The sequence below is a fragment of the Cyclopterus lumpus genome, chromosome 25 (assembly GCF_009769545.1).
Source record: "Cyclopterus lumpus isolate fCycLum1 chromosome 25, fCycLum1.pri, whole genome shotgun sequence".
Taxonomy (NCBI): Eukaryota; Metazoa; Chordata; class Actinopteri; order Perciformes; family Cyclopteridae; genus Cyclopterus; species Cyclopterus lumpus.
Genome location: NC_046990.1, coordinates 1,874,097 through 1,883,435, shown reverse-complemented (window position 1 = coordinate 1,883,435; position 9,339 = coordinate 1,874,097). Strand labels below are relative to the sequence as shown.

The 9,339-nt window shown below is 40.9% G+C and overlaps 1 protein-coding gene across 1 annotated transcript; it reads left to right on the top strand.

Moving 5' to 3' along the window:
• The first annotated feature begins 3,031 nt into the window (after positions 1-3,031).
• Positions 3,032-6,069, top strand: mrps23 (mitochondrial ribosomal protein S23). Its single transcript, XM_034529100.1, has 5 exons — positions 3,032-3,162; positions 4,111-4,290; positions 4,744-4,821; positions 4,960-5,083; positions 5,682-6,069. The coding sequence occupies exons 1-5, from the start codon at positions 3,119-3,121 to the stop codon at positions 5,790-5,792; spliced, it is 537 nt and encodes a 178-aa protein (XP_034384991.1). The 5' UTR covers positions 3,032-3,118; the 3' UTR covers positions 5,793-6,069.
• Positions 6,070-9,339: the final 3,270 nt, after the last annotated feature.

The following is a 9,339-nucleotide window of genomic DNA, read 5'->3' as shown; positions in this document are numbered from 1 at the left end:
CCTGTTACGCGCTGACATTCCTGAACTCAACCTGGCCTACCGGCCTGCCTGCCTTGCAGCTCTGAAGCGCTCCCTGTTGTGGAACCGGAATAGCTGCCTGCTGGAAAACTACAGTCTGACCTTTCAGGGTTTCTCAGATCACTCAACAAAACCTGTCCATGTTCTTGGTTTTCTCTTCAGGAAAAGGATTCAGGTTAAGGAACAGAATATATTACATGTTCTTTGTAATATATAGATATCCGTTATTTCCTTGAGCAGAACTGTGTGATGTCTTGTTTCAGGTCCTGTTGAGCTGGGTCTCCATACAGCAGTTGTATCTGTAGTCAGCTGATTAGGAGGGTTTAAAGTTCACTGTCTCCTATTTTCATCACAGCAAAGCCTGTGATGCTTTTCAATGACAAGAGTTATGAAATCAAAGTAACGAAGGAAATTATGTTTTCAGACACTGAGAGTATTTATTTCATTGTTGTCAAGCGGGACATGTGTAGTCGGTTAAGCTGACACAAATAATGCTAATGTGCTCATTCTTTTTTGGATTGCCCTCTAATGTATGATGATTGAGTTTAGGAAAAAGCTGTTGCATGCACTGTGTGCATATAGTTGGTTTTGGTTATATTACTGTGAAATCCCTTACATTTCACTCATTGTATTTCCTGTTCGATGATATTCTGGCATTATTTTATATGTTTCTTTATTCCATCCATCCATTTTCTGCTGCAGTCCATCTGAGCTCCAATCCCATTGGTTTCTTTTGAAGACAGCAAAAACTAAGAAAAGAGATCAGATTACTCCTGTATTAGCTGCTCTGCACTGGCTCCCTGTAAAATCAAGAATCACATTTAAAATTCTTCTCCTCACCTACAAAGCCTTGATTGGTGATGCACCATCATATCTTAAGGAGCTTGTAGTACCATATTGCCCCACTAGAGAGCTGCGCTCACTAAATGCGGGGCTACTTGTGGTTCCTAGAGTCCTACAAAGTAGGATGGGAGCAAGAGCCTTCAGTTATCAAGCTCCTCTTTTATGGAACCAGCTTCCACTTTCAGTCCGGGAGGCAGACACAGTCACCTCATTCAAGAATAGACTTAAGACTTTCCTCTTTAATAGTGCTTATAGTTAGGGCTGAATCAGGTTTGCCCTGGTCCAGCCCCTTGATATGCTGCTATAGGCTTATAGGCTGCTGGGGGATGTTTTAGGATACACTGAGCACCTATCTCCTCTTCTCTCTCTCCTTATGGATGAATTTACATCTCTCCATTGCACCTTATTAACTCTGCTTCCTCCCCGGAGTCGTTGTGACTTCACGTCTCAGAGGGTCCATTGGACCTGGCTGTCTCTGAAGCTGGTCCTGGATCCTGGGCAAGACCTCTTTCGCGATGCCTCATGGCTGGTGGGCCGGCCTCCTGCCATGGCCCCTGCTGGGCTATACAAAATAAACTAAATTGAATTGAGTCCAGATGAACTGTTGATGGTGAAGAAGAAACATGTCAGCCAGCTCGATGCTGCTCATTGCTGTGTTTTAACGGAGCGCTGTGGTTCAGAGGAAGACGACATATCAGGATGTGACACACACTATGCTTGTTAGATACATTCATGTGAGATTGGTTGACAATAAGGCCTTATTTGACTGACAATATCATACAGTAGAATATATATTGTGTAGCATGTTGTTCCAGCACTTCATTGAAGATATATGATATGTGTTTATATTTAAAGACTCCAGGTTTTCATGGCTGCACTATTCCATCAGTTTAATATAAGGTGCAAGTTTGAAAAATGTAAAAGTTTGGGATTGCAAATATGCTAAGTTTGAAGGATAAATACACTGGTTTTCTGTAAGCATTGACCTTAAATGTTAAATGTTTAATGAGACAGTCAGGATTTACATCATTAATAACATACATGTTGAAGAAGTTTCCAAGTTAATTTGTGTGTCACTTTACAACACAGGGTTGCACAATGAAATATTGTCATAAAAGCAGGTTGTAATGAGCTCATACATGTTAATGTATGTGTGTGAAAGTCCAGTGAATTCCAGAAATTCTCACTCATTGTGAGTTTAAGACAATGATGTTTCTCCTTAAAAAAGAAATCAACTTGTTCTCCTGTTTTTACCTGAAGATTAAACAGAGCAACACAAATGAATCAGAAAATCCCCTCAGAGTAAAACCCTGCTGCTTATGATCATTAGTACATCTTTGGTGTTCATCTTTTTCTACAATAACACCTAATTAGCTTACAGTCAATATTACTCACACAATATGTAGAGGCTAACACTTCACTTTTTTTAAAGATTAAAGCAGAGACCATTAGTTAGAGTGAACAGATCTATCATGTTGATAGCTAGAGGGACCAGACAGTAGAAGACAAGGCTGTAGATGCCAGTTATAATAACAATATATCAGCGGAGATGCCCTGATCACTTGACTTCATGTTGTCACACAGAAGTTAAGCAGCAATGTGAAACAGATAGGGCGCCTTAAAAGCTAGATATCCCATCCAATCTGGTTGATGACCCACATTTAAGATTATTTTAATAATTGTCAGTACTATACAGATTTTTCATTGATTTACAAAAGAAATCAAATCAATATAACTTTGAGAGTGTCTATTGGTCATGAACTCTCACTGAGCTTCATCAATTATATTATATTCTGTCACAACCTAAAGTCTATAATCATTTTCTAGGCAAATTGCCAATATAACTTTGAAGAATTATGGTAGTCTAGTCTTGAGTCATACTCCAAGGTAAGGCGTTGACTAACATACTCTAATTAAATACTTCTAATCGAAAAGGGCGCCATCTGCTGGTAAAATAATTTGGAGAATTCCGATGATTCATCATTTGTTCCACGGAATATATTCCCGCCACGACAGGCTTATTTAATTTAATTATTATTTTGTATGTATAATTTCACAAAATGTAAATAAGACATGTTGTCTTTGGAAATACACACAGTCTGAACTGCAACACATTTCCGACCTGAAGGGGGCAGAAATCTGCTGCAGAGCATTTGGTCTGCCGGAAATCAGTCAACGAAGAAGAAGGCGCTCCCACCGGATGTGGCGGATATGGAAGCACTAGACTCGTTCACGAGCTGCGGATGTTACGAGAGCAATGGCTGGCAGCAGGCTGGAGAGGTTCGGGACTGTATTCACCCGGTAAGAGAGCACCGTGTGTTAGCAAGACGGCTAACAGTGGCTAACGTTAGCCACGTCCTTGGCCTGTTGAACGCCACCCGACCAGGCGCATTAAGACATTTTGGTTAGCACGGATTGACGTCGCGTGTTGGTTATTGGGAATACTTCGTGTTGGTTATTGGGAATACTTCATGTTGGTTATTGGGAATACTTCATGTTGGTTATTGGGAATACTTCGTGTTGGTTATTGGGAATACTTCGTGTTGGTTATTGGGAATACTTCATGTCGGTTATTGGGAATACTTCGTGTCGGTTATTGGGAATACTTCGTGTCGGTTATTGGGAATACTTCGTGTCGGTTATTGGGAATACTTTGTGTTGGTTATTGGGAGTACTTTGTGTTGGTTATTGGGAATACTTTGTGTTGGTTATTGGGAATACTTTGTGTCGGTTATTGGGAATACTTTGTGTCGGTTATTGGGAATACTTCGTATTGGTTATTGGGAATACTTTGTGTTGGTTATTGGGAATACTTTGTGTTGGTTATTGGGAATACTTTGTGTTGGTTATTGGGAATACTTTGTGTTGGTTATTGGGAATACTTTGTGTTGGCTATTGGGAATACTTTGTGTTGGCTATTGGGAATACTTCATGTTGGCTATTGGGAATACTTCATGTTGGTAAAATAATTTCTTTAAACAAAAATGCGTTTCAACACCGTTTTAGAAATGATTCCCGTCCATACTTGCAGGCATGAAAACAAATATCACATGAATATATAATACTCCTGAATATCACAAGTGTGTGTGAATAATAAATAATACATTGATATACAAGTCAATGTGTTCTGTAAATTGTGTGTGCTCTATCTCTATCTCTATATCTCTCTCTCTATATAGATATAGATATATCTATATCTATATCTCTTTCTGTTAATTTGAATGAATTGTGTGATAACACGATGAACAGGGTTCGAGATCTGATGCGTGCTGGGGTCATAAAGCCGTCGGAGAAACCCATCTGGTATGATGTATATGAGGCTTTTCCACCCAAGAGGGACCCCCTCTATGTGAAGCCACATACTAGACCCTGTACCAAGAAACAGGAAGCTGTGCCGGAGATCTTCTACAGAGAGGATGAAGTTAGAGCGTAAGTTGAGTGCTCACAGCAGTGACTAAATGTGCGTCCATGTCTCGCATATAGATGATGTGTTATTTGTCCATGGTATTTCATTTAGGGGAACATGACCTCTTTACCACGGCTCTCTACATTATGGTGTGGTGGATTGAATGATGATTTGTTAGCTGCTTCATGTGTCGTAGCAGCTGAATTGATCAGAACATGAATTAGCTCACACGACCTGTTAGCCTGAATAATTAAATTAGTGTTTAAAACATAATAATAATTCTGAACTGTTTGTGGATACACTGCAGTGCGTTCACTGGTTCCCTCCTAGCCTGTTATTCTTACTTCCCTAGTTTTGTCACTATATATTGATTTATAGTAATAGTTCATTCATTAAATGGCAAGTGGCATCCTTATTGTTGAGCCCTCTAGGATGTCTTCGCAGGCCCCACTCACCCGAATGCGTCTGCTTTTCAGGAAGTTCTATGTGCAGTATGGGACTGGTCCTCGGCCTTTAGATCTGTCCAGGACTAAATTTGTTTCGACGTGTCAGAGGTATGTTTCCCCTTCTGGTTAAAAAAAATTATAATTTTGATTTATGAAGAGATGACATGAATGCACAACTTGTTATCGTAAAATCGAATATATTATTTCCATAACTGTGTTACTAAATGTTTGACTTTGCTCCTGCAGGTTTGTAGACAAGTACACAGAGTTGAGGAGCTACAATGTGCTGGAGGAGCCTGCTCTGTTTGAGGAGACGGGGAAGGCCTTACTCACAGAGGGCATCGTGCTAAGGCGGAGAGGACCACTTCCTGTAAGAGTCTGAGGATACAATTACATTAATACGTTCATGTTGAAAACAGGGTTTTTAAAACAAAAATGCGTTTCAACCCCGTTTTAGAAATGATTCCCATCCATACTTGCAGGCATGAAAACAAATATCACATGAATATATAATACTCCTGAATATCACACTAGTCACGTATACTGGGTGTTGGCGTAAACAGGAAGTAGATTGGTTGCTTAGTTACAGAAAATACAACGGAGTATAATAGTAGTCTTCAATAATTAAAGGTCGTGCTTGATCATGAAGATCTTCCTATGAAATCTTCCTCTATAAACTCAGACAAATTTCGTGGAAAGTTTTAGAAGTTTTATTTTCTTCGTTACAAAGCTGCAGGTCTCTCTGACACAAATATCAAATTTACTTTCAAATGAACACTTAGAAATCAAGGTTTATTAGATTATGGGTCAATACATACACGGTTTGTGAAGGCCTTCCCATTTTAATAAAGCAGGAGCTATAGAGACGGTTCAACCGTCTTGAGATCTGCAGGTTAGATGCCCTGTCTCCAGCTCCGAATACAGAGAACATTGTGTTCATACATCACAGTACTGCTTTTGTCCTGCAGGTGTCAGCAGGGTCCAGGGACCCAGTGCTCGAGCTGAAGCTGACAGACATGTTGGCGGAGCAGCAGTCTGTCAGTGCTGACAGCGAGGAGACGACAGAGACCTCGGCATAGACCTCAGCTGCTCAAGGCCCACTTGATGAGCTGCGGATCCTCCACACCAGACACGCTGTTTGACTTGAAGACACTTGTGTTCTCGCTGCGCCTCTGGAAGTGACGCTCGTCTGTAAAAATGGCTTCATTTCAACCGCCAACTCAGGACACGGCTGTCTGCGATCTGACCATCAGGAACTGCTCTGTGGACTTTCCTGATACCAGCTTCCTCACTTAGACATGTATGTATGTGTGTGTATGTGTTTCAAATTTAAATTAAATAAACAAAGTAAGTTACTCTTGTGGCATGTTATTCTTTTGGGTGATTGAGAGTTTAACTTTTCCAGCAGAAACATGCAGTGTGTGTCTACCGTCTCATTTCCCAATAAAAACGGTACATTTGTTTATATGTGACTTCTTAAAGTGGTCAGTGAACAGATACTTAGTTTAGAAGAAAAGGTGAAACTTGAATGATCTTTTCAGATTGAAAGGTGCCCTTAGTTAGCAATGCTGCTCAGACAGACCGTTCACAATTGTAATAACATCTTTTTTCAGTCCAGTGAAAGAAAACATCAAACATGTAGATGTGACGGGATGTTTTCTCAGTAGCCGTGAAGAACCGACATTGGTCACCGTTGGACCGTCCCAGCCCTGTGGGAGTTGTCTGTCAGCATTCGTTTATTCTGACTCGGCCCTAAAGACAAGGCTGAAAAATAAGTTCATAATGTTAATAAGTTTAATTTTCTTTTTGTGCACTGACATAAACATGTTCATTTATTTTATTAAGTACAGTCCATTTACCTTTTTACAATTAGACAGAATCTATGACTATACCATTACTTTTGACATACTATATTATGACTTATCTATGACTATATATGACCTTGAGCCGAAATACTGTACATTTACTTTTTGCTACATACTATACAAAGATTTTTTTTGGACATACTGGATTCAGTTTTTCAGAGCAGCTGCATCAGCACCCAAGCTCACAACCTCTCTAAGACCTATAAACCAGGGAGCTTCAACCCAGAGCGCTCTATTTAAGCATCTGGAAAACGTTCCTAGTCCCTCTTAAAGAAAAACAAAGAGAAGTCAGTGACACTCATGGAGCTTCTCCTAGCTAGAGGATGGGCACTTGACTGAAATGAGTTACTTTCCCAAAAAAATAAAGCAGCAACCAAACCTACAAGAGATGTCTCTGCTGGTTCAGGGTACAAAGAGCAACAAGCAGTGGCCAACACCCTCCTTGAGACACACAACAAACAAAAAAGATTATAATATTTATAAATGATTGTACTATATACACTTTTGCTGCTATTGTTGGTAGTTATACCTTTTTCATTATGAATAATGTATGTCATAGGCATTGCATGTGTTGTAACTCTGTTATGTTGTTCATTCTGTACACACCTATTGTACTTCTGTCCATCCTGATACAGGGATCCTCTGCTGTGGCTCTTCTGAAGGTTTCTTCCCTTTTCCTCCACCTTAAAGTTTTTTTGGGGGGAGCTTTCCCTGATCGGATGTGAGGTCTCGGGACAGAGGACGTCGTATGTGTACACACTGTAAAGCCCTCTGGGGCTAATTTGGGATTTTGGGCTATACAAAATGAATTGAATTGAATTGCCAGGTGAGGTGACTCCAGTGAGGTGTGATACCCGGATCAGACAGCTGTTTTCAGTTTGTCTGTGTACAGTATGCTGAATCTGTCCCTATGGAATAAACCATGAATTAATCAATGAAGTCGTGTTCACGGCAGCAATTTTACTCACGAAAGCTTTATGAAACAAAGATCGCACCATGATACATGCACAGTATTAGAAGATTATCAAAAACTATTGATGCTTGGTTCTGCAGTACTTTAATGATATTTAACGTTGTCTTACAGATGATGATCATTTCACCAGCTGCTCCACAGCTGACGATGAGTGTTGGTAGTTCGGCCCTTTCCTCTGAGCTGAAGAGAGCAGACAGCGCTGATGAAATATTTAAATATTTGATTTTGAGGTTTGAGTTGGTTAAAATCTTTGACAATTGAAATGTGCTTATAGTTATAGCTCACTATGCCTCTGTGCATATGTCTCTGTGCATATGTCTCTGTGTTCATGTCTTCGTGCGCATGTCTCTGGACAAATGTCTCTAGGCATATGTCTCTGTGCAAATGTCTCTGTGCAAATGTCTCCGGGCAAATGTCCCTAGGCATGTCACTGGACATATGTCTCTGGACATATGTCTCTGTGCATATGTCTCTGTGCATATGTCTCTGGGCATATATCTCTGGGTATGTCTCTGTGCATATGTCACTGGGCATATGTCTCTGTGCATATGTCTCTGTGCATATGTCTCTGGGCATATGTCTCTGGGTATGTCTCTGCATATGTCACTGGGCATATGTCTCTGTGCATATGTCTCTGGGTATGTCTCTGTGCATATGTCTCTGTGCAAATGTCTCTGTGCATATGTCTCTGGGCATATGTCTCTGGATATGTCTCTGTGCATATGTCTCTGTGCAAATGTCTCTGTGCATATGTCTCTGGGCATATGTCTCTGGGCATTTGTCTCTGGGTATGTGTCTCTGTGCATATGTCTCTGTGCATACGTCTCTGGGCATTTGTCTCTGTGCATATCTCTCTGTGCATGTCTCTGCATATGTCTCTGGGCATATGTCTCTGGGTATGTCTCTGGGCATATGTCTCTGTGCATATCTCTCTGTGCATGTCTCTGCATATGTCTCTGGGCATATGTCTCTGGGTATGTCTCTGGGCATATGTCTCTGTGCATATGTCTCTGTGCATATGTCTCTGTGCATATGTCTCTGGGCATATGTCACTGTGCATATGTCTCTGTGTTCATGTCTCCGTGTGCATGTCTCTGGGCAAATGTCTTTGTAAATATCTCTCTGTGCATATGTCTCTTGGCAAATGTCTCTAGGCATATGTCTCTGGGTATGTCTCTGTGCATATGTCTCTGGGTATGTCTCTGTGCATATGTCTCTGGGTATGTCTCTGTGCATATGTCTCTGAGCATGTCTCTGCATATGTCTCTGGGCAAATGTCTCTGGGCATGTCTCTGCATATGTCTCTGGTATGTCTCTGTGCATATGTCTCTGTGCTTATGTCTCTGGGCATGTCTCTGGGTATGTCTCAGCATATGTCTCTGGGTATGTCTCTGTGCATATGTCTCTGGGCATATGTCTCTGTGCATATGTCTCTGTGCATATGTCTCTGTGCATATGTCTCTGGGCAAATGTCTCTGTGCATAAGACTCTGGGCATATGTCTCTGTGCATATGTCTCTGGGCATATGTCTCTGGGCATATGTCTCTGTGCATATGTCTCTGTGCATATGTCTTCTATGTGCATCCTTTTCCATCTGCATTCCTCCAATCCTCAATTTCCCTGGGTAAAAAAAACAAAAAGCAGGTTTAAACATTTATATTATTATGATCATTAACAAACATACTTCTGTATTGTCTCTGGGCAAATGTCTCTGTGCATATGTCTCTGGGCATTTGTCTCTGGGCATTTGTCTCTGGGCATACGTCTCTGTGCATATGTCTCTGGGCA

Coding starts and splice junctions, on each gene's coding strand:
- mrps23 (XM_034529100.1), top strand. CDS start 3,119: ATGGCTGGCAGCAGGCTGGAGAGGTTCGGGACTGTATTCACCCG. Junction 4,291..4,743: donor AGAGAGGATGAAGTTAGAGC/GTAAGTTGAGTG, acceptor TCTGCTTTTCAG/GAAGTTCTATGTGCAGTATG. Junction 5,084..5,681: donor GGCGGAGAGGACCACTTCCT/GTAAGAGTCTGA, acceptor TTTGTCCTGCAG/GTGTCAGCAGGGTCCAGGGA.